The sequence below is a fragment of the Syngnathus acus genome, chromosome 2 (genome assembly GCF_901709675.1).
Source record: "Syngnathus acus chromosome 2, fSynAcu1.2, whole genome shotgun sequence".
In the NCBI taxonomy this organism is placed as follows: domain Eukaryota; kingdom Metazoa; phylum Chordata; class Actinopteri; order Syngnathiformes; family Syngnathidae; genus Syngnathus; species Syngnathus acus.
The window spans coordinates 5,526,909-5,553,081 of NC_051088.1; the positions used below are offsets into that span (position 1 = coordinate 5,526,909).

Consider the following 26,173-nt stretch of genomic DNA (forward strand, 5'->3'; position numbering starts at 1 on the left):
AGGATTGGTGTCACTAAAGATATAATTCAAACTGCGAGATCAATGTGGGCCAGAGAATCAATCAGCACATCAATAGAAAGAGTTGAGGCAGGATCACTTGCCTGCCGTAACTCACAATGCCCTCAGCATGCAACAGTTCATGGCAACAAAGAACATTGTCGTGCTGTAGCGACCTCCCTACACACCCGACGTGGCTGTGGGTGATTACAAACTGTCTTCACGGGAACCCGTTTCAAAGACTAAATGAAATCAAGATGCATGTGACATCGGAGCCGCAGTTTAGCTCTGAAGAATCCTTTAAGGAGGAGGGGATTATGTAGAAAAAGGAAAAAATTGTGTGGATTCAGAATGTCTTTTGTAACACCAGTCCTGGCGCTGTTCGAACACACCTTGCAGGTGAGCACCTACCAATGCATGTCAGTATGTATCTGCCATACACACTGACATACAAGTTTTGTTTCAGGCATTGCATCACAATTGATTGTTTCAGTGCAGAACACCAGCTTTTTGACACCTAGCTTTTGTCTCTTAGCTGTTGACGAAAGTTCCTAACACAAATTTTACCAGAACTGTGTCAGAAGTTATAGAATGACATCATGTGAATATATTCTGAGGTACCAACAAAGTCTTCTTACCTATGACTCGAAGCTCAGCATTGGTGAATACTCTTCCATGCTTGTTCTCAGCCACACACTGGTACGTGCCAATGTCAGCCAGACTCAAGCTGCTGATAGTCAACACTCCATTATTCACCTGAATCCGGTCCTGCTTAAGACAGACACAGAAGGCATTTGTAATCACTATGCAGGAAATGTCATGTACTGCGACATCATTTGTATTCAAAGGGCAATGGTCTTGGCCTTCATCCTGGAACTTTGCTATATTGTCTAAGATACATCTGCAAACACAATCTAATGTTCTGGTGTAGACCTTTTTGTAGTTGGACATCTTGAAAGTTAACTAAGGTAGACACACACACAGGCAATTAGCTATGCAGGAGATATACGTACTACTTTGCTGAACTGACCTTTGAATTTATGTAAACCATCCTGAGAGAAAACTCCCCAATTAGTGCCACAGTGGCATCACAAAATAAAATAGTTGCTCATACGAGAACACACATTACTGGAAGGTAGGTAATTAGTGCTGTATTTGGACGGTTTGGATTCAGTCTGATGAATAACCTGATTTAATTCAAGTGTTAGCAGCAGATTTTCCAGACCTGGGGGGTGATAATCGAAAACCGTGCTAATTTTCTTCAGCCCTAATAGAACCATGGTGAATGGCTGCAACTCCCCATTGTTTAACATAGTGCTCAAAGTGGTTGAGATCACACCTTAAAAAAATATTTATCACTTCATCACGCAATTGCTGTACTTATTTTTATTTTTATTTTTTTAAAAAACATTCAATTTAAATGAAAAGATAAATGTCAACACAAACAAAGGTCACTTCACTCTTCTACTTTGTAATTCTAACATGTATGCCATTGTAGTAATTGTTTTTGTGACTGACAAGTATTGTGGAACACCCAAATCTGAATGCTTTTAAGGTTGAAAAAAAATATTTAAAATTCATGTCCCAAATACATTTGGAGGTATGACTGAAATTATGCATAATGTGACTGATCTCAAGCTAATATTGTGAGACTTCAGTAAATCTTAATCAAGATCAGTTTAGCCAGTATATGCATGTGTGTGTGTGTGTGTGTGTGTGTGTGCGCGTGTGTGTGTGTGTGCGTGTGCGTGTGTGTGTGTGTGTGTGTGTGTGTGTGTGTGTGGGAGGGTGTGGGTGGGTGAGGGTTGTATCAATATTGACAGTATTTGTTCTTTTTACCCCATCTCCATTGTTTTCTACTGAATTAAAGAAAATAGTTGAATTACGTAAAAAATGGAGATCAGCCAGCGTTCTGGAACAGATTGTGTTTGACCTGAGATGTCCCACTCTAGTTTCAATGGCTATGTGGCAAATGTGTGTGTCTGTCATCTTGAATAACTCCAGAGCTGACACTTGAAAAGTCAATTGGTTCACGTCTGCCAGTGACACAGCTGAGGAGCTTCAAACTGGTGCCAGATCTAAAGCTCAGTCACATGATTGGCACATTGGTGACCTGGCGCCTGAGGGAGTTCTGTGTGAGGATGGATAAGATGCAGTTTCCAAATAAAACACAACTATCTGCATGGTTTGGGGCCAGGGAAGGATGCATATGTGTGTTCATTGTGACTTTGAATAGATGGCCCTTTTGAGGTTACATATTGCAAGCCCCAGGAGGTGATGAAGACTAAAGACATCTGCGTGATTGCATGAGGTGGTGTCACACTACCATTCTGTTCCCACTGTCCTGATTTAATAAAAATCGTGCTGGCCTTATTAAATTTTTAACGGTGGAGAAAATAACTGCATTTGTTTGCTCCTCCGGCAGCATTAAATAATTTGTTATTCCGAAAACAGCACTGTTGCAAGTTGATCTCTGAAGAACAAACGATAGGGGTATTGGTGCTCCCTGACATCTGAAAGCGCACTGAAAGTGTGCTCAGACTTTTTTAAAACTGAAAGTCCACACTCATACTGAAGCAAGCATGTTGATGGTTAAGCAAAATATAATCCAGTACATAGTGAGTGGGCCCTTGTTTTGACAAGAGGACATTTTGAAGTGACAGCTCTCCTTTGAGTCATTTATTCTTCTAGGAAGGGTCAGAAAAGCATAGCAGGAGCGAATAACATAATAGAGACCCACAGAGAAGGTGAACCCAAAAAGGGAGATAAAAGACAGAAAAAGACAGGGACAGGGACTGATACATTCTAATGAGAAATAACAAATGCTCCCCCTGGCTCCCCCTTCACTTTTTCCTCCCACTCACTCTCTCGCTACAACACTGACCTTTGGGTTTGGAAATTGATTTAATGCTGCTGCTGTTGACGGTGGCATTTTGAAAATGGTAACTCCTCAACTCATTAATATAGTCACATGTACAGAGAATATGTTACCTGGGTAGACTGTCAGAGGACATTTCACAAAAGTACGTATTTACAGATCAATATTGAGGCATTCTAGTGACTATGGGTGCCAAACCGAGAAATTACCTTTGACTGACAAAACATTTCATAATAATTAACACATGTGGTAAACATCTGATAGAGTCCCTGACAATAGGATTAATTGCACAATAAATGTGTGTTTGCTGAACATAATTTCAAAAGTGAGGTTTTGAGAAGGTTTGTTCTTAAATGCACTACTTAAATCCACAGTGAAGACAACTAGAGGTGGAGGGAAAGTAATGGCGGCCATTAATGGTAGTTCCTCAAGAGTAACACACACTTCAAAAGCCTTTTCTTTGTACTTATGCACTATACGCTCTCACCATTTGCTGGTTTTCAACAGAGCACTTAACGGGATAGTAATTTGAGTTTGTGTATTTTCCAGAACAATCTAATGTTCTGTGATAGAAATATGCAACGTTCGACATAAAATAACACATTGGAATGAAAGTACACCTTTTTCACAACTCCTAGGTACAGTATACGTATGCATACTACTTACCCTAGATTTTGGATGATTTCAAGAAAAAAAAACTGTTATTCTAGAGTTATGCCTTCACTCCTGGCTAGTATACACATTATATATGTGGAGGAATTAGGTTTCAAAGTTAATAGCCCATTGGGGAAATGAATTGAAGCAGAACATTCTTGTATAATGTGTGATCATTGTGTTTAAGCTCTACTAATATCATATCAGTTCACAATCCAAGTTACCAGGAAGCTGACATCGTCGATCATTTTAAAGAGAGAAACATTGGCTAATCACGCGGCGGAGGTTACCTGTACTCATTTGGGCGACTCTACAACAAATGGGGCAAATTGGGAATGGAGATTAAATAATAAGGTATTGTGTCACTGTCTAAAGGAGAAAAGACACTGAGTAGTATACAAAATAGAGGAGATAATTGTTGACAGAGTCATTGGTGGGGGAAAATTGCTTCATTAGATTCACTGCAAACATGCATAAATCTCTTTTGAAGACAAATTTAGTCTGCATATTTGATTTGATGATATTTAATACAGACTTGCCTGTACAAACCAAAGTCTGCAGTTGTAATGCATACAGATGAATACATACAGCAATGTATTTAGCTTCTGGCTATCGTGGACTAAAACGTTTTTCAACTGTGTTCTAATTAAATATCCGTAGCTGGAACTATGAAGCACAGCAGTTGGTAGACAGCAAAACTTGGAATACGCCTTGTTTAGAAACATTGTCAATATTTTTTGCCAAACATTTCACGTTTGGGCTCATTTTGCGGCTGCATCTGTTATCCTTGACTTCTTGTCCCTTTTCCACTTAATCTTTGTGGTGCTTTGGGGTGTGCAGAATTAAGCAATTAAAAGCATCCAAATTCCAACTCAGGAGAAGTCCCTTACCTCGATCATGTCCAGAGGCTCTCCATTCTTCAGCCAGCGGTATGAGGGTTTAGGCTTGGCACTGGCTTTGCACTCCCACACCAGAGTTTCATCAATAGTCTTCTGAGCATCTGGGGGCTTCTCAGTCAAATGAGGAGCAGCTGTCACAAACCACATACAATAAATATGCAAACTAACAACATACTGTTTACCTGAAAATGTAAGCAAGTCACTCTTCAGACTCTTTAGCTAAAGACACAAAATATGAATTGACTTCCAACTAACCCAGGGGTGTCAAACTCAAGTCCTCGGGGGCTGCATTCCACTGTGGTTTTTTGAGTAAATGTTTTTAAGTGCACCTAATAGTGCAGAAAATACGGTAGTTTTTAGCAAGGTAAAAAGCACAGCGGTATCTTAAAGTCAGAACATCCCAAAGACATACAATTAGAAGTTCAACCAAAATCTTCATAAGAACTGCCAACATACACAACAACCACGAGACTAAAATTTGCACCAAATAGTAAGCAGCTAAAAGATCAACATTGTGGGAGTTGATTTTTCTCCTTTTTTTGGTATTTGTTTTTAAAATGACAACTTCAGTGTTAGACGAACAAGAATGTTCCAAGAGAAGAATATGCAACAGAAGTTACCAAGAAATAAGAAGACTCACATTCTAAGAAGAAAAGACTCCAGCAGTGTCCAGTTACTTTTGTTCAGCTTTTTTCATCGCTTCTAACGAGCTAATATCTTACCGGTTGTTTCGGCAAATACTTGCACAAGGACAAATAAGGCTAGAATTTTAAGAGTTGTATGGCGTAACAGTGAAGACAAAATATTCCAAATATAATTGATCTTAATTATACATTTTGAAATAATCCACTAATGGAGTGTTATCTATCTTTGAGTTACCATTGCATTCTCTTTTTACTACTTGAGGCATCTAAAATTCCAAGAATGCCTCTATATTTATGTCACATAAATAATTTGCACCTAATCTCTGGTGACAGAATAGAAAGATTTATGGTGCTTTTGGAGAAGACACATTAATACAGGAAAACCTGCCAGGGTCAAGGAGGGAGAGGAATCTAAGTCAGTCCATCTCCTTGACATGATGTGTTGCATAAAGAGTTTGTGGTGTAATAGGCACCAAGCTATCAAGTTGTTGAAATTGCATACTAAGAGGAGCACAATCACATGACTATGTTGTGATTTAAAACCTCAAATTAAATTAGACCTGATCACATCATTCGCCAATTCTCTGTGCATATTTTTGTTGTATAAACAGCATTTTCAATTCTCACCTCAGATATTCTGAGCCACCACATGTGCCACAAAGTCCTACATTATCATATCAAAAGCATCCCTCTTACAGAAATGAGATGTGGATGATTATTTAATTCAAGCAAATCCCAACTGAGCTTTATATGCAGACATCATTAAAGCAGGAAGTGCAAGATAATGGGAAGAAAAACTATAAATTCTTTCATCAAGAGCCATTAAAAGCTTACTCAGAATACGGCCATAAGGGCAGTGTTGGCGAGGGGCAAATCACTTCTCCCTGAAAGGTGATATAAATTTGTGCATGCTGCGCCCAATGTTAGCTGCCGATACAATAAAGAGCTTGTCAGAAACGAGCTATTGGGCACAGGTTAATATATTGCCACATACCAATATATGATGCAGTTATTTATAGGCTCTAATAAAAGCTAGATGTTTTATAACAACATAAACCTTTTTGCCGGACTCTCCCAAATTACAATTTTTTGCTGAACCAATTTCAATCTTGCTCAGTTTTGGAGAATCCTTGAGGTTTTTTAACAACCTCTATAAATCATTGGCTAGAGTATTTGATTACAAAAAGACTGTAACTGGACAGTTTTTGGACGAGCAGTGCAAGGAAGAGAAGACGTGTTGAGATTTACACCCAAGCCATTACTTCCAATAGAATGAGCTTACCATAGAAGGACAGTTTTCCTTTTACAGAGTTCCTGCCTCTGCTGTTTTCAGCCAAACATTCATACATCCCTGCATCCTCCTGTTGAAAGTAAGGGATCTCTAACACTCCGTTGGCTTTATTGATGTCCACTTTTCTTCCCGAAGAGACTCCATCGACTCTCCTCCAACTGATGGTTGGCACTGGGCTACATGGATGTAAGCAATAGGATATTATGAGTGTTTAGCAGGGGTATGGGACAGACTCCTGTTATCACAATATATTGCAGTGTTATTTGTCATAGGATAATATCAATACACCAGCAGCAGATATGGACAGTTGGATTATGTTTTTAATCATTCCACTTAATCAGGAATTTGATTTAAAAATTTTGCGGTTTGTGTAATGGGATAGAAACTGTCAAAACCTTTTGCTGAGACGACTGAGAGCCCTCAGGGCCAGGCCATTGAGAGTGTTTCCCTATTGCTAAATCTGCCTTTGGCTGGTCTGGGATGACCAGAAGTAAATAAGTACCAACCACACAAATATGAGATAAATTAGCTCGACTCTGGAAAATTAGAACGCAAATTAAAAGTCTCATAATGTTATACTGAAGATATGAAGAGGAATTTGCCAATTACGTACGTACGTCAACTCAAACCAGTAGGCGAAGGACTGCACAATCTGAGGTGTGGCTTAGCTGCTTGCTGTTACACGTTTTATCTCATGTATGTGAACAGGAAATTCATAGGCAGCTTTGATAATAAACTCAATTGATATTTTTTAATATTATCATAATTAGTTTCTTTACTTTTGGTGATACAGGCAAAGCTCTGGCTACCCTGCTTTCCCTGACCGCTCTGCATTGAACTTTTACTTTTAGATTGTCAATGTAAAATGCAAATAATATTAATAATAATAATAGGGTGGGAGTGGAGCACTGGTTAGCATGTCCGCCTCACAGTTATGAGGGTGTGGGTTCGATTACACCTCCGGCCCTCCCTGTGTGTTTGCGTTTGCATGTTCTCCCCGTTCCTGCGTGGGCTTTCTCTAGGTACTCCGGTTTCCTCCCACTTCCCAAAAACATGCTTTGTAGGTTAATTGAGTACTCCAAAATTGCCTCTAGGCGTGATTGCGAGTGTGGATGGTTGTTCGTCTCTGTGTGCCCTGCGATTGGCTGGCAACCGGTTTAGGGTGTCCCCAGCCTACTTCTCGAAGACTGCTGGGATAGGCTCCAGCACGGCCACGACCCCCCACCCTGCCTACTGCCCGGAGTCGGATGGGATAGGCTTCCAGCACGCCTGCGACTCTTGTGAATATAAGTGGTTAGGAAGATGAATGAATTTACTTTCCATTTTAGTTTTGTGGTCTTTAATTTACATCGATTTTCTTTTTGAAGCCATCCATCCATCCATCCATCCATCCATCCATCCATCCATCCATCCATTTTCTGTACCGCTTAGTCCCCACGGGGGTCGCGGGAGTGCTGGAGCCTATCCCAGCCGTTATCGGGCAGTAGGCGGGGGACACCCTGAACCGGTTGCTAGCCAATCGCAGGGCACACAAAGACAAACAACCATACGCACTCGCACTCACACCTAGGGACAATTTGGAGTGCTCAATCGGCCTACCAAGCATATTTTTTGGGATGTGGGGGGAAACCGGAGTGCCCGGAGAAAACCCACGCGGGCCCGGGGAGAACATGCAAACTCCACACAGGGAGGGCCGGAGGTGGAATCGAACCCGCACCCTCCTAACTGTGAGGCGGACGTGCTACCCAGTGCCCCACCGAGCCGCCCCTTTTTGAAGCCAATAATTATAATAATTTCCATATTTCCTGCTCAAATACATGGGCAAGAAGGCAACAGAAGCATTGCACTTTCAGCGCCATCAGCGACTAAACACCAATTGTAGACTCGAGGATGCCGACAGTTGGCGCGTACACTGACTCAAGAGACATTTCTTTTCATCTTTATATCGCCAATGTACGTCTTTCATCACAAGTCTGTGCAGGCTGACTTTCATCATTCAGTCTAATGCCGAAGACATTTAGTCTTCCTGATTGGTACTTTGTCTCAGCTGGTTGAGCAGATAGAGACCGAACTGCCATCTTCAACTAGGAGTCCTCAAAGACCTCTTCTATTAATTTGTATTGCGGTAACTGTGTTTGGCTCCAGTACATAAATTATAATTTTATCAAATTCTTCAGGGATTTTGATACAGATGGGTTTCACATCAGACATACACTCCTTACATGTGCAATTTTATACTCGATGAATTTCATAACATATCAAATATAAAGTTAAGATCAGATGCTTTTTCATTGAAAATTTTGAAAAAGCCCCCCCCCCCCCAAAAAAAAACAGCAACAATAATGAACTTGACTTTATATGAAAACTATTTTGTTTTTCTTGATATCACATTGTTGTACAGTGAAGTATAGATTGAAGCACGATTAGAAGCTTTGAAAAGATATGTTTCAATTAAGGTCGAAATTGAAGCCTAAAAAGGATTCATTAGAATGTGATATACTTTGTTTATCAAATTACTGTCACTGAATTTTCCAATCGTTACAAAATAGATTCTATTGGTACAGTCAGCAACTTATTGTGAGTCATCACTGGAGTTATAATACACAGGGGAACGTACTTTCCAAGCGCAAAACATTCCAGCTTAACAGTTGAGCTCTTGGCGACTGGGACAACTTCAGGGAACTGCACCTCAATCTTTGGCTCATATTCACCCATTACACCTGGTGTTCCAAAGACAAATTGAGAATTGATGTCACATAATTGTATTCATCTTAAAGCCTGAAAATGTCACAAACATTAAAAACAAAGTTCCCCAATGGTGATAATGTTCTGTGCAAGACAATCAATGGAAATATCTAAGGACGTGACCCCAAGGCTGGATCACACGCATGCACGTTAACATTGTGCAAGGCACTAATACCTTACAGGGAAGTAGACCGAGCTGGAGGCAAGCTTCGGCTGGCCACAAGTGCAGCTAAACTCGTTGCCGAGTCGCTCCAAAGTCAGTAATCATTAATTTTGTTCTCATGAAGAGATGACGAAGAAAAACGGAAAAGCCATGCTAATTTCAAGGATAACTTAAGACACAATCTCATATTGTATTTAGATTTGTATGTGAAGCATAATGCAAAACTAAAATAATCAGAATCTGAATATATGCAAGCTCCTCCGGTTGTGGCATTGCTCTTACCGTCTACTCGAAGCACGAGGGGTGTGGGTGGTCCTTGAACACTGCTTTTGGTGACTGTGTTGGTGACTACACAAGTGTAGTTGCCCACGTCCGAGGGTTCGACTTTGGCAATGTAGAGGTTGCCTGTTTTCTGGGACACGAATCGCCGCGTGTCCTGGATGACAAACGATGGGTACTCGTTGAAGATCCATGTGAAGGTAAGCTCTGTAAACAGTCACGGACATAGCAGATGTAAGATGCATGATTGTACATTCTCTCCAAATACCGCAGAGAAAATCAGCAGCCATTTCAAATTGAAGACATGCCTTAAGTGATAAAGTCATTTGTGGATCGAACAGAGCCAGCTTTCTGTGATTAAAAAATAAAATGAATAACCAAGAAGCAATTACTCTCCTCGTCCTGAATGCATGATTTAATGCATTGGGTTCACTATGTTGTAGTGATAATTGTGATGGCACAAAGACGTTAGAATATTTACACCGCAATACTAACCACTGCATCTTATTCATTATTCTGCTTACTGTAATGATCAGACCACACTTGAGTACATTTTAAGAGCTGGTATTCCAATTATATTTTGTGGCTGGCAAGTATTCACAGCAAAAAATAAATCCACAAATTACAGATGCTTTATTAAAAATTATATGATGCCTTGAAAAATGCCCTCTACCTGATTTATGAATAAACTCTAGATTTATCACACAGACAGGCCAAGTAAAATACAAACACATTTTGTATGTGGAAGGTTACAAAGCCATTTCCAGGCCTCTGGGACTCCAGCCAACCATGATCAGAGCCATTATCTCCAAATGAGGAAAACTAGGTTCACTTGTGAATATTTTCCGACGTTGGTGTCTTGGATTACTCCAGGAGTGAAACTGCGAATCTTCCAGGAAGCCACAATAGAACAAGCTGCATCCCAAAAACTACAGGCTTCACTGAATGTAATTGTTTCTGACACAAGTTTTGAGAAAGACAACTGGTAGAAAAAGGTATCCGAGAGGGAGTTGCAAGGCGAAAACCTCAGCTGGCGAAAAAGAACACAGATCGCCAAGAAAACCTTAATAAGATTTTGGGGAGAAATTGTGTTGACTGAGAGGTGTACAGCCCATTACAATAAAAAAAAAAAAAAAAATGCCAACAGTTAAACATAGTGGTGGCAGTGTGATGGTCTGGGGCAGGCTGCTTTTTTACTTCTGGACCTTGATGTCTTCCAAAAATTCCTACAGGCATACATCCAGTCATGCCCTCAAGGTCCAGCACTCTTGGATTATGTGACAAATGCTCCAAAACATAAAAGAAAGTCTCACTCTGAACAGCAAAAAAAACCCAGAAGACTTGGCCAATGCCAAATCAAAGTCTAGACATACCACTTGAAAGCCCTCCACTACAGTGCTGAGTGAAAACAAATTTGCAAAGAACGGTGGGCCAAACTTCCTCCTCCTTTTTTTTTTTTTTTTTTTTTTTTTTTTTTTTACAAATGCTTGAGTTCAGTTATTGTTGCCAAGTTTGACACAAGCATTTGTTGGGGTCAGGGGACACAAACTTTCCCGCAGTCCTTAATCAATAAAATCATCATTGATCGCAATTTATATGTACCGTAATTTTCGGACTATAAGTCGCGGTTTTTTTCATAGTTTGGGTGGGGGGGCGACTTATACTCAGGAGCGACTTATATACATATGTATGTTTTTTTTCACTTTTTTGGGCATTTTATGGCTGGTGCGACTTATACTCCGGTGCGACTTATAGTCCGAAAATTACGGTACTTGGGTTGTCCTTGTGAGGTATTAAAAGTTGGTTTAATGATATGAAACGTTTACTTTGAGTGTGATAATTATGGTGGAGGGGGTCAGAAATTGGGATGGTAACAAGTGCATCTTTACTTTATTGGATTTTAGATCAAATTGCCACCACATTCTATAGGAATATGAACCAAGTAGAAGGGAGGCTTTGCAACAGAAACATTATATTCCCCATAAAAACCTAAAGAAGTTTTGATACCGGCAACCAGAGAGACTGGTCTGCTCCTTATTATATCCTTGACCCAAAGTACAACCTTAGTACAACTCTCACAAAATGATGAATCAACTCTCTGAAACCTACCCAACATGCTGTGTTCACACTTACCTCCCTCCTCAGGATCAAATACAACACACAGTGGTTCCAGCTTTATATTCTTATGCAGCCTGTGTTGGAGTATGAGTCTGCTTTGGTGTATACCCCAAGAGAGTCAAGCATCTACTCAATTTTAGTGAGGTCAAGATAATTTTAAAATAACAGGCAGAAATTGGACCTATTTATGTCAGATTAACTTTTTCAGCAAAACAGCAAAATCAGGCATGAACCAGATTTCAGTCTCATAATAGTGGTGATGCCATTTCTCCTCGCACAGGAAATTTCTGATCCAGCTATTGATAAAGTTTGATATTTGGGCCATTTTGCATTATTTTCTTGCAGGTACATGATTAAATATCATCCGGAAGCTAGTAAGCAAACTCACAATGTGTTACTATGTTGGCCTGTTCTACTTCAGGAGTAGTGTCTTCTTGCACTGTTTATAGTCCCCATCATCAACTTCTTCTCATTTCTCACTGTCATTTATTGTATCTCTGTTGTCTTTTCTTGTCTGAAACAATCAGATCCTCACCTGCCCTTGCATCGCAGTCAGCCATGTCTCTTATTCAGAGTCTAGATAATTCTGCAGCGTTTGTCCAGCCCTCGTCAGGATGGTGTCTCTGATGTTAATAGAACCTTCCATTGTCCATTTGCAGTTATCCTGTCCCCATACCAACATCTGACAAACCTATTACTAAATAGCTGCTATAAATTGTTTTAGAGTGAGAGAATAACTGAGGTAGTATGCACCTCGTACCCCAACTATGTATTTCAATTATAAAATAATTACGATCATAGAATAATGGAATTGTAACGATGCATTGTGAGAAGGTCAAGGTATGAGACAAACCTAGTTGACAACGTTCAGGACAATAACCATTGTTATCTATTATTCACTCCTCTTAAACAGTGTAACATTGTAATTTGTAAATGAACTGAACCCCTCACCCGGATTTAAGTAAAAAGTGAGTCAAGCATTTATTTTTGGATTAAAACCATGTATAAATTATAGATTTCTACTTTGACGTTTACCCTCGTCCCTCTGACAAATATCGATAATACGTAACTGCCTCACTTGATCCATTGGACTCACTGTGGGGGCAGTTGTAAGAATCTCCCTGTGCCTAAATAATACATCCCAGGGCTCATTCTAACAAGATCGTGTAAATTAATTGCCACTTTTGAAACATCCTCCAAAAGGTGCAATGAATGACAAAAGCAACAACAAATAAGCTGTCCATAACAGGATGGTTAAAAATTACGGTAACAAAATAAATAAAAAAATAATAATAATAAAACACTAGGGATTTGATGATTTTTCATTCTGTGAAAGGGCTGGAATGGAATAATGCAAAATATATGACAGTGACTGGCATATTTTCATTGCAATTCTATTTAACTTGTGTATAATGAACATGCAGCATCACTTCCCCTGTAATGGCATGAGATGAAGAAATAAAAATAGAACATGACAGGCCAAGGACAATGTGAATCAAGACTGGCTTTACGTGTGTGTATTGTATCAGAGGAGAGTATACAAGCAACTTGTTTCAATGTGTGGGGGTGGGTATATTTTGTGTATTAACATCTGATATTTACTAACAAACTTACCAGCTATCAACATATTTTTGTGCTATGTCTTTAACACTAAAATGGCACAAGATGGAACACAAAACTGGCTAATAGAAAACATTTTTGGAATAGCTATTTTTACAGACTGCAAATGCAACAAACAAGCTAGTATGCTCGCACTTTGTAAATAAACACATGCGAAGAAGTCAATTATAAGTTGTAACACATTCAGATTTAAGAATAATGTTGAAATGAGCTTAAAATTATATTGTGTTTTGTGATGTTACAAAGTTATTTTCAATGAATAATGATTTTAAAAGGGAAACTATATAGTGTCGTGTTATGAGGTATGAACGAATGAGGTCCTCCATACAAACTGAGGCCTCGGTCGCATGATTTTTTTTGTGTGGGACTTGATACACACTTTGAATCGGGCTTCATTTGGCCCATCACTACTAAATGGGCAATGAGTTTCCAAATTGCTGCAAGAATTCCTCAGAGGGGCAAAAAATCCTGTTAGAGTAGCTGAGTTCATCCTGTAAATGATGTAATAGTTCGCATCCACAGTCAAATTTGTGAGTGAATAATTATTGTAGTTAAGAACATGGACCTAGAAACTAATTATATTCCAGAATAAACCTGAGTTATATCAAATTGTTATTGCCTACAAGTAATATATGACTGTGACGCGTTACTTTTGTAACACGTTACCCGAACACTGAATTTGGGTTACATCTAGGGTGTTAAAATTAGGAATATTTATGGTTGGGACTTCAATTACTTATGGAGTTTAGATATTCAATGCAGGTCTTGGGTTCATTGTACTCACAAATATGTTCCACATTCCCTGCATGAAATGGCTTAGGACACGCACATAAAATCTCTGTGAGCTATATGTGATGTTCGTTGCTAGCAAACATCATGTTTGAGGGTAGCTGCAATGCAAAAACAGAACAAGCGATTTCAGCCTTGAGTAGATATAAAAGGACTCCTTCCATTAGTGAAAAGAGGTCAGATGCATCAGGTTCTGTCTGACCACACATATTCAGACCTTCTAAAAAGCAAAGGATGGCACGAATAACATCCAACCTAAATGCAGAAAAAGATGGTTTCTGAATAGATTTTCATTTTATACAATTTTGGACATTTTTTTATTTAAATACTTAGAGCTCAGAGATTCACTGCATTTTGAGTGCATCCAGCTACTTTCTAGAGCTGTCAAAAGCACTTTGAGGCATTGTGAAAGTGAAATAATGGCTCCCTGAATCATGCATGGGTTACTGAAATCCCTTAAAGGGGAAATGAGGCAGATCCCTGTTTTGTGATCATGAATTACATCCTTTCAGCCTTTATGAGAGCTTGTTTCTCACATATACAGAAATCTGAGTGTGTAGTCAAATGTCTTATCTGTGTTTCAAACATTGTGTTGAATTGAAAAGTAATGTACGCATGACGTATGAAGCATGTATACACGTACAAAAATATAAATATTGTGAATGTATGCCACTTGTTTTTTTTGGGGGGGGGGGCTTGTGTAAATGTGTGTGCCTGTATGTGCCTGTGTGTGCGTGCGTGTGTGTGCCGAGGGAAAACACTATCAGATACTACATCATTATGACTGCTGATATTAGCAGGCTTTCAGAAATGACATTAAAAATTTAGGACTGACATCATGTCACAATCTGAACCTTTCCATCACTAGTCATAATCGTTGATGACAGCTGCTGAAAATATTGGTACAAAATGGATCATTTCAATTTCTGTGCTGTGTCTCAAGAGAAAAGCTAGGATCCATCACAACAAGGCATGAAGGGACTTATGGAGTAAATACTAAAAGCAGTCTACTTGCTTGTCCAAAAGCAGGCTTGGGCTAAATTTAAGTGATATGATGAAATCAGCAGTGAAAAGGAAAATGTCCTGTTTATAATGACATTTACGTTTCATTCAATATTCAAAATTAGACTTCACAGCCCAAGTAACAATCATATTCTGACACTATAATATGTGCAGTAATTCAAGTACAATATGAACAAATAAATAAACCTAAATATAAAATACAATGTAAATTATTTTTAGGGGTAATTCAGTTTTTAGCACATTCACCTCACAGTTCTGAGGTGAAGGGTTCAAGTCCAGTTCTGTCCTTCTTGTGTGGAGTTTGCATGTTCTCTGCATGACTGCGTAGGTTTCCTCTGGGTACTCTGGTTTCCTCTCACATCCCAAAAACATGAATGGCAGGCCGAATGACCACTCCAAATTGTCGGTAGGTGTGATTGTGAGTGCAGATGGTTGTTTGCCTACGTGTGCCCGGCGATTTGCTGGCAACCGGTTCAGGGTGTACGTACCCGCCTACCACCCAAAGACACGTCTGGGAACCTCGTGAAGATAAGCGGTTCAGAAAATGAATAAATAATGATTTAGAGTGTACGATGCATGCCATTGTCATATTTATAAATGAAATACAATGACATCCACGACATCCACAACCATAAATCTACCTATGCCCCGATTAAAATTGACTAAAACTGTCTTATGCTGCCTGCGTCAACACATAGCAGGCATATGTTTCAAATGACTGTGCCACCAAATTGTCAGGTGCGCCAGGCGCATATCAAGGGAAACATCCTCGGCAAGCCAGAACCCCTAGCACGCTGCAGAGAGATGATCCAAACTCCCAAACAAGGCCATCAAGGCTTAGTCCAGCATGAAAAACTGTCTGACAAGAATAGACCATTCTCAAAGTCAAAGTCAAAGTCTGCTTTATTGTCAACCTCTTCACATGCCAAGACACACAAATGTACCAATGTAGCAGCCTTTAGTAACATCAGCTTGTATAGAGTGCACGAAGATACATGGTTATCAAATTCAGGTAATGATGCGGTGGATGATGCGGTCAACATGGGACTGCACTACATCCTGCACCACCTGGACACCCCAGGAACGTACGCCAGGATCCTGTTCGTGGACTTCAGCTCGGCGTTCAACACCATCGCTCCTGACATCCTCCAACAGAAGCTCATCCAGCTTGCGGTGCCTGCCTCCACCTGTCAGTGGATCACCAGCTTCCTGACCAACAGGAGACAGCGTGTGAGGCTGGGGGGCATCACATCTGACACCCGGACCACCAATACTGGAGCCCCTCAGGGGTGCGTCCTCTCCCCACTGCTCTTCTCTCTCTACACCAATGATTTCTCCTCAGGTGACTCTCCTGTGAAGCTCCTGAAGTATGCAGACGACACCACTCTCATCGGACTGATCCAGGACGGTGATGAGACTGCGTACAGACAGGAGGTGGAGCGGCTGGTCCACTGGTGCAGCCAAAACCACCTGGAGCTGAACCCGCTCAAGACCGTGGAGATGACAGTGGACTTCAGGCGAGACCCTTCACCACTTTTACCCCTCACTATCCGCAGTAATACTATTCTCTCCACAGACACCTTCAAGTTCCTGGGAACCACAATCTCTCGGGACCTGAAATGGACCGGCCACATACTCTGTCCGGAAGAAGGCCCAGCAGAGGCTGTACTTCCTGAGACAGCTCAAGAAGTTCAACCTGCCGCGAGAGCTTCTGAAGACCTTCTACACTGCCATCATCCAGTCTGTCCTCTGCACCTCCATCACTGTCTGGTTTGGATCGGCCTCCAAACAAGACAAGCACAGACTGCAACGGACAATCAGGACTGCAGAAAAGATCATTGGAATCAACCTCCCATCTATCCAAGACTTGTACCTGTCCAGGACCAGGAAAAGTGCAAGGAACATCTCTACAGAACCTCCTCACCCAGGTTGCAGTCTGTTTGAACTACTCCCCTCCGGACGGCGTTATATAGCTCGGTACGCCAAAACCAGCAGACACAGAGACAGCTTCTTCCCCCAGGCTGTTGCTCTGATGAACTCACACCACTCTTAGAGTCTCAGAGTCATTACTGTGCAATAACATCCTGCTCTCCACACCTTTTTGAATTTGTCTACACTGTTTGTACTATGTGTCCTCTCTGCATCCATTGCAGCCTAGTCACCCTGGAAGAGGGACCTTCCCATCTGTGGTCTCTTCTCAAGGTTTCTCATTTCCCCTAGCTGGAGTTTTGAGTTTTTCCTTGCCCTTTTGGGAGTTTAAGATCAGGGGATGTTTGAGAATATTTGCCATTTTTCACATGTCCTGAGTGTTGTTAGTCACCTAAATGTTGAACAGAGGGTGTGATTTACCGAAGTCAAATTCCTTGTTTGGCACGCTCAAACATGGCGAATAAAAACTCTTGAATCTTGTGTATCAGCAAACAAAAATAACACATAAGCTTGAAGGCAATTCATTTAAAATAATTCAGAACAACCAATTCTTAATTAGCATTCCCTGAAGGATAACATACAACAGCTCCAGACTGAGACTCAAGTGTCATTTCAAGAGAGTACATGAAGAGCAAATGAAGCTCATGCCTGTTTGTATATTTTATTCAAATAACTCCAAAGGGATTTGGTGCACGCAATCAATCAAAAGCAAAGCCATGTCAAGTCAATGGACTCTATGCACGCACAATTTTTACATTTTGGGTATGGCTAACTTCCAGTCAACAGTTTAATGCATAGCGTTTATAATAGTGACAGCAACAAACTCTTTAAAATATACACTGTGATTGCTGGAATAATATTAAAGTTACCATATACGACCTTTTAATTCAATAAATGCGGAATAAACCATCAAAGCACAATATCTCATTTTATGGCCATTCACTGTTCCACAGTACATGCACAGACTTGCACAGATTCTTTTGAACAAAAGCAACCACCAAATAGAGTGCAAAATGCTCTACAATTCAGATGCACCAAAATTGAGGTTCTAAAAACATAAAAAGCAACCAATAATAACAATGACAAGCACTACTGAGATGAGGATAAATGTTTTCCCACAGCTCGAGAGTCTTTCGATTCCCTTAACCACAGCTTTCTGACGGAATGGCCGACAGGAACAGAGCGAGTGAGACGAGCGGCCGCAGCTGTGACTGGCTGGCCGGGGAGCCATGCAAGGAGAAATGGAGAAAAGATAGACAAACTACAATCGCTGATTCAATTTTGTTGCAGTGAAATTTTTATGTGAAAATTTTCCATTTCACTTGTAATACTGGCTCACTGTTAAACGTGTTCAAATAAAATCCTGAAAATAATGGTAAGCACACCATAGAGGTGGCAGGAGGAGCTCTGTCTTTGTCTTTAAAAAGTCACAGCAAGCCCGGTGCATTATTCCTATGGCTGCTATTTTCTCTAGCATCGGCCTATAACATTCAGCTTTATTTGCTGCTATTGACAGAAGACATTTTGACCTGTATGAAGACGTATTGCTATGCGCAATGTCTCGGATTTTAAAGGGTGATGTGGTTTCCTTTTAGATATGGGAGCCCTAACAAATCCTGACACAACCTGTTTTACACCAGTCTTGTTGCCAAAGCTTTTCTTACCCCTAATGAAAATCCATTTGCTGTTCACAGTACACAGGTCACAGCCTGTGACCATGCTGATGAGTCCTTGAGCAAGAAACAAAACCCTCACACTTGTTGCTGATGCTGCGTCATCAGTAGGTGAATGATGAGATGGTGTGAAAGCGCTTTGAGTACCTTGAAGGTGGAAACGTGCTTAGTATAAGCACATTTACCATTTGAAAGTGACATATTCTACACAAAACAAACTGTAACCCATAAAGCAGTGGGCCAACATAGTGTCACAGAATAATGATACAATTTCCAGTATTTAATCTCCAGGTTTCTCTCTCTCACTCTCTCTCTCTTTCACTGACTTGATCATGAAATTTTTTCAAAAGCTCATCACCAAAATTAGGGTACTTATTAGTTAAACTTATGCATAGTGTTGGTAGAACAAAAAGACAGCTTACCTCCAGAGTGGAGTGGTGTGCCACACAGCAAGACCACTCCTTGGCCTTCACGAACTCTCACTGGATTTCTTTTTTGAGTCTTGAAATTCTCCAAGTCTGTTAACATTAAAAATACAATAAAGATGAATAATCATTTTATTTCTCACAAAAGCTATAAAATGAGGCAAACAAGAAATGTCAAGTTCTTTATTGATGGGGGGAAAAAACATCAGTCCTATCTGTGATTTCTCCATGAATTTATATATGGACTATCATTTGAGGCTTTGTTTCAATGCATAACAATTTAATCTTTTCACGACACATATGTTTGCATAGAAGTAGACACGACTTTTTAAAGTGCTTCAACACTTCTGACTGGGGCAGAAAGCAATTCTTCTCGTACAAGTCACACATGAGTGAATTTAATTGCAATTGCACATTGTTATCACTTTCTGTGTTTCATCCTCTGACTGCACAAAGACCAGCAGCAATTAAATGACTACGACTAAAAGACCAAGTACATGTTGACAAACTTTGAACAATTTGCATCTTGCCTTCATCGTAGATACTGCAGGTAGTGCAAACCAAAACCATGATGCAGCTGCCATAAAATTACATAATCATCACTCAATTGAAAAATACACAAATGAACAAAAACATTGAGAGAAAAAATGGGTCTCTGTGTTCCTAATACCCCCATAAAGTTGTTTTCCTATTTTGTAATGGCATATTGTTTATATGCGTCCATGGCCAACAGAATTTCTGTGGCGGATCCATGATGATATTCTTACACAATCGAAATATTATTTATAGAAACACATACACCCGCTCATGCAGCATAAACTGTAGATCCCTCCATCTGGACTAAAGCTCAAGAGAATATGTGCTATTTATTTTGTCCCTTTCTTGCGATAATGACACAATTGCTGTGTGACAGTGTGTGTCGAAACAGGTGGAAGTCAATACAAGCAATTAGCAGCACAAAGCACACAATAAATGGATAGAAAGAAAACGACAGACAGGAAAGAAGTATAGAGTGAGCCCGAAATGATTCGTGAAATAAAAAATGTGGAAGAAAATATAAACTTCATATAAAGAGCAAATGATTGAACAGGATTGCATATACTACGTAGGGTAGACCAACATGTATTCTGCACTGATTAGAAAAGGACACAAGAATCAGATAGTGTCAGATATTGTGGGGTTATTGAACAGTGGGAATAAACCGAAAATAAATTAAATACAGTCAAGATAAATAATTAAATACAAGGTAGACAAGGTATACTTCAATTAAAAATATAGAGAGCGAATAAAAATGTCAATCACTAATATGCCACATTTGTAGGTCAAGATTAGGAGGATAAGAGGCTTGTCAGGGAAAGTATACAGACTTGTGTTTGCTTTTTTTTTCCTAATGAGTTAATGTGGGCTATATTGTAATCTACTAAACATGTGCTAAAATGAAGGCTAAAAGGTTGACAAGTGGATAGTGAAAAACCTTGGCTGCAGTGGCAAAGACTTAATAAATCTCTCACTACATGAAAATGGAGATGCAGCATACATTTTCTAACATTGCTTAAAGCTTACCTTCGATGAAGTATCCAAAACAAAAACTATGTATGGACTGGTGATATAAGCTTCGCTGATTCGTGAAAGTCACAATTGTCTTTTTCTTGGCAAATATTAGTCACCCTGATACAAAATTGTTGCCAATAAATGGTGACTGTTTTGTCAGCCGACTATTTTGCTGCAGCCCAACACCAGAGTAATATACCATTTTTTTAATGTTGGCTATATAACTGATCTATCCAAACATGTACTAATATGCAACAAAATGCAACAAAAGAATGTGCCACTCTTCAACGTGGCAGCGTTCCCAGAGGAAAATCTACCAGTATCTATTAAAGACACACCTTTTTTTCCACACAAAGTGATTCCAGGTGTCAAGATAAACTATCATGAGCAACTTTTTGTACATGAGCAACTAAAGTCAGTCTTCCATTTCACATTCCATCCATCCATTTTCAACACCACTGATCCTGAACAGGGTCGCGGGGGGTGCTGGAGCTTCTCCCAGTGGACATCAGGCAAAAGGCAGACTACAACCTGAACTGGTCGCCAGCCAGTCACAGGGTACATAGAGAGACAAACAACCAGTCACACCCACATGCACACCGCCAGTGAGCGAGAATCAATCCAATGCTGCCCACACAGGTCAGGAGCGTGTGTGTCCCCCTACACCACTCGCAAAAATGTCACAATATCTACTAAATAAAATAAATTTAAAAAATGATATAGAAGTTTGCATGCAGCTATAAAATGTCATGGCATGCACATACATAATTGTGCAATACATTTTTAATCTTAGCGACAACACTTCACGGAGTTCTGCTCACAACCAGTGTTTACCTCTTCTCACAATAATATAGATATGATTATATGACATAACAGTTTTTTTAAAGAAGAGGCAGAGGTATAAGAAAAAGATAAGACTTCCTAAACTCTGAGAGTGCAACTCCACTAATCAATATTCAAGTTGCATATGCTGAGGTAGGTGCAAATGAGCTAGACACACTAAAAGCCAACAATGCCTGACAAGCCAAGCTGTTCTGCACTCCTGGATCATTTTATCAAGCCTATCACAGCTCTGCACCTCCATGTGCTTCTCCATGCCACTGCTTGGGCTATTTTGAGTGCCTTCAGATCCATGAAATTGAATGTGAATTAGCTGTTTTGGCCAGGTTACTCCAATGTGACCCACTGTAATGAATGAGATTATACCAAAGAAAAATCAAAGCTACTCTGTTAGAGGGTAAACTTATTTTGGGTGTTTTTACATCGATGATAAAACAAGCATTACAGACCCACACAATTGATAATACATTGAAGAAGCCAATGTTGGTTTTGTTTTTTTATTCATTGTTTACTTGAGAGACTTGCCTGCCAACCGTCGCCTAAAATTTACTCCCACAAAATAATTTCTTAATAACTCTGATTCACATCCACTGTGCCATGTGTGGGAGATCATGAAGTGTTCTGCAGATAATGATCTGATTCAATTTGTCTGAATTATTTCTTTACTACAAAAAAATTATCTTTGGTCATCTACCTATGCAAGTGACATGCAAAACAAATACTCTCCCACTTGATGGCAGAAGGTACAATTAATCTATGTTCATACAACAGAATAATAGCTTTATGTTCAGGTAAACAGGGATTCATTTCACACTGAATAAGTAAATTAGTGAGTACATTAGGACTGGCTTATTATGGGATACAGTCTAGACAGTACCTTTTACATTTTTGTTTGGTGGTGTGCCATGAGAAACACCACAGTAAAGTGTCATGGACAGAAACATGAGATTAAACAAAGACTGAAATTATAAACATTTTAGTTGGATTTATTTAATGTTATCTTTGATGTATTGAAAAAAGCTCATCGTTTTAAATACTGAAAAAAATGTGTCTGATTGTTTACATTTATTTTTCCAAGACGATAACCAGATTAAAATAGAGATATAAAATAATCTCGAAATCCATTTTCTTCCTCTAAATGTGTAATGAGGTTTCTTAATCTGTACTGTACTGACGCAACCAATGTAAAATTAGCATATGTGTTTCAGATTTAAAGAAAATAATGACATCAAAAATTAAGAGTTAAATGTGTTCTGAAAATGTATACTGTATTTATATTTATATTCTATAAACCACGACTTTTTGCACAAGCTTTGAACCCTGTGATTTATAGTCCAGTGTGTTTTATCTATGGATTTTTCATGATTTTTATGATGTTGTGTGATTTGTGCATTTTCTCTTACTATATATGGAAATAAAACATTAAATCACCCGTGGCCAGTGTGGCTTATATCTGAAAAAAAAAAAACGTGGATTTTCCCCGAATTTTAGCTGGTGTGGCTTTTATTTGGGTGCGGTTTATATTATATGTATTTTTATATGTATATATTTTAATATGTTCTTTTGAGCAATACTTATTTGTTCTGACTGCACTGCAGGGTGCTTTTGTCAGCACACAATATAGTGCATACAATAGAGAAATACATAACACTAAGGCAAATAAAGAGTGTCTAGCCTCAAAAGTGTGAATAATAACCACACAAACACAGACATTTTTATGTTTGAAATGTTTTACAGCTGCTTAGTAAAATGCAGTCAATCATCACTTTTCTTAATGCTTTCAACTGTTCCCTGACTACTTTTCCTTTCTTCTCAAAATAACACTGCAGAGTGTATCTACGGGACATACGCAGTACTGCTTTCCTCTGTAAAATTCAGGCCTGTAATTGATTTTTAAGAAACACTGGCTACCTCACAGAGTCCAAAGGTCTGATTTTAAGCCAGAAGCATTGACTAATGAGTACACAGCTGATGTTGTTCAAGTGGGAAAGAAGAAATAACAAATATGCTACACAGGTAAGATAATAGAATAAAATGGGGAGAATGCAAAGCAAGAGTAATTACAGGGCTGAATTTGGTAGAAGAAATCACGGGCAGCTAGATACAAGGGAGTCACATCCTGCTTTGCTTTCATATATACAGCCATTTCACCCTTCATTAAACACAGTGTTATACCCTTGTGGATTTATACACAGCTCACTAACTCGGCTGTGCATTTCTCCTTATCACGACAGTGACCCAATGCAGCATGCCTGACACTGCAATAGTTGATGTCATTTTAAAAAACTTGCTCATTTAGCACCGAAATAACCCAGGCAGATTTGAAAACACAATCTGGCTAAGCAATCGCCAAAATGATTTAATCCAACACTTGTAATAGGGAAATAGAGACTCTATTTAAAAAAAAAAAGTCATTGTTGTCATCTGGATCAAGAACATTTGTCAGGGTTTAAGTCTGTCCAGATGGTAAGAGAAACTGTTATAGCATCCATCTGGCAGAGGATTACAAGTGTTCTTAACTCATACATATGAGCTGCACATTCCTGGATTTGGATCTGCAGTTATCTTTGGCTGAGGCAAATCCAAGACAGTGATAGTGTCAGCAGGGAGTCACATAAAGACATTGTTAAAGACGATGTAGTGTTGTTTTTAGAAACAATTGCCCTCTTATGTTCTTAAGAAACCAGCCTTGATTATATTACCAGATACGAATGAAGATCCAAGCCCTGGCTTCATTGAGGGAGAGCTTTGTCTTTGTCTAACAGCACACGTAGCCGAGGGAGGTGTCAGCCCCGAGGTGTTTGAAAAAGCATATTGCCCTACTCGGACTCGTAGTGTGTTACAAATGACCCAGGACTGACTCTCATAACTGCTGCTGCACTGTGAGTTATTTTCTTGGCCGAAGACATGCTCAATCACACAACACACTTAATTAAGTTAAACCAGGACCAATAAATATGATCTATGACATATCAGCCCTGAAACCTGTCCCCAGCTGTTGACAAAACCAGTGAGTCTGAGGTCTGGCCCAGGAGATGGATGAGGGCTATCACAATGAAATGCAGTTTAGGTCGTGTCTCAAAAGTGACAGGAAGGATGAATATGACAGAAAACCTGATAGAACATCAGCCCCGCAATCTGTACTATACACTGGGGACAAGGACGCACCCAAACCTAGAGATGGGGGTACATGTAGTACTCGCCCTCCGTGCACCAAGAGATCATCTGTGCATCTTCTACTATATGATATGGCAGACAAACAGACAGGTAGACAGACATCAGCATTCTGTCAAGCTGTACAATCTATTAATCGATATGAGGGCTGTCACTTGATATGGACACCCATCAACAGAGCAGGCCCCAAGCTCACCTTGCCATCAGAGATGCCCCAGACCCGTATAAAATATGATGGATGAGGCCAGTGATGCAGCAGCTATATGGGGTCTTGTCAAGGCCCCGCCACACAATCACACACTCTTCATGAAATGGATCGCAAGTTTATAAACACATGACAGAGTCAAAGACTCAAATGAAGCACTAGAGAGATTGTGTGAATTATATAAACACAAAAAGTTGCTCTGTGTTTTCTCGTTATTAACGCAATGGAGAACGTTGTTATTGCAGGGAGATCGCATCCGACATTTCCTAGAGAATCGTGCTAGGTTATAATATTTTCAGTAAAATGCTACATCTGTTCCAATGAAACTTTTACTCGGGCAAACATCAGGCTAAAGTGAAAACATTTGAAGTTCAATTGAGGAGACTCAAACTTTAAATACATTAAATAAAAATAAACCCAAATTGGCTCAGCATAAACAACTTTTTGGGATTGTTTGTCACCTTGTCACAGGAAAATGTATTTAAATTAGCACAAGGAAATACCAGTAACTAAAATTGAGGATTCCTTGAAACCCCTTCTCTCAATACATGAATTTGTGAAAAATATCAATTTCATTCGAACCCCTTTTAGCCACAATTTGTGGAAAGATATCAGCAGAAAAATAACTTTCCTCTTAATGGCGGCAAAATGTTTCTGTTTCAATTGTCTTCTAAACATTGAAAAGAACAGTTTTCCCATATGAACTTACAGGCAATGTGAAGACTGGCCTCTCTGCTGACGATCGTGCCAAATGAGTTTGATGCCAGACACTGAAATATGCCAGAATCGTCTGCTTTACTCAGATGGTTAATGTGTAAATTTCCTCCCGTAAGGGAATATCGTGACCCCGATGTTGGCACGATGAAAGAGTCATTAAGCCTCCACCTGTGAAAAATAAGACAGAGCAAAAAGAGCGAGTAAGTCATAATCAAAAATATCTTTTAAAGAATGAAGAAATACTGCAACTAGGATTCTTTTAAAATCAGAATGGCTTCCTAAAATACAATCGTTAAGAAAGTTTTGCTTCATCAACGTACATAAAACTTCAATTGAATATATGGAATGGGAAGTTGCAGACAAACCAACAAACAAATTGTGGCATTAAAAACTTTTACATGGCAGAAATAATAGCACATTTTCATGTCTGATGCCGGCATCAAACCAAAATGCAATCTCCTGAAATGACCACCAAAGCAGTTTTCTAAAGATTATTCTGGCTCATTTAGGCTTTAAGAGACCTTCTTTCAAAATGAAAACCTCTAACTTTTTCTGAGAA

At 39.5% G+C, this 26,173-nt stretch overlaps 1 protein-coding gene across 6 annotated transcripts in view; it reads right to left on the bottom strand.

Moving 5' to 3' along the window:
* cntn3a.1 (contactin 3a, tandem duplicate 1) overlaps positions 1–26,173 on the bottom strand; it is a 67,528-nt gene that overhangs the window by 21,044 nt on the left and 20,311 nt on the right. For 4 of the 6 annotated variants that reach the window (XR_005101365.1, XM_037280373.1, XM_037280354.1 and 1 more), the window contains exons 4-10: positions 25,607–25,782; positions 19,125–19,220; positions 9,554–9,757; positions 8,981–9,083; positions 6,355–6,539; positions 4,420–4,559; positions 636–768 (exon numbers count right to left, since the gene is read on the bottom strand). Coding sequence is in view for 5 of the 6 variants with exons in the window: in XM_037280373.1 (XP_037136268.1) it covers positions 636–768; positions 4,420–4,559; positions 6,355–6,539; positions 8,981–9,083; positions 9,554–9,757; positions 19,125–19,220; positions 25,607–25,782 (1,037 nt within the window). In the remaining variant the exon portion in view is untranslated. Of the gene's footprint in view, positions 1–635; positions 769–4,419; positions 4,560–6,354; positions 6,540–8,980; positions 9,084–9,283; positions 9,529–9,553; positions 9,758–19,124; positions 19,221–25,606; positions 25,783–26,173 lie in introns of those variants that run through there. The other 2 variants (XM_037280367.1, XM_037280381.1) reach the window with 2 other exon arrangements.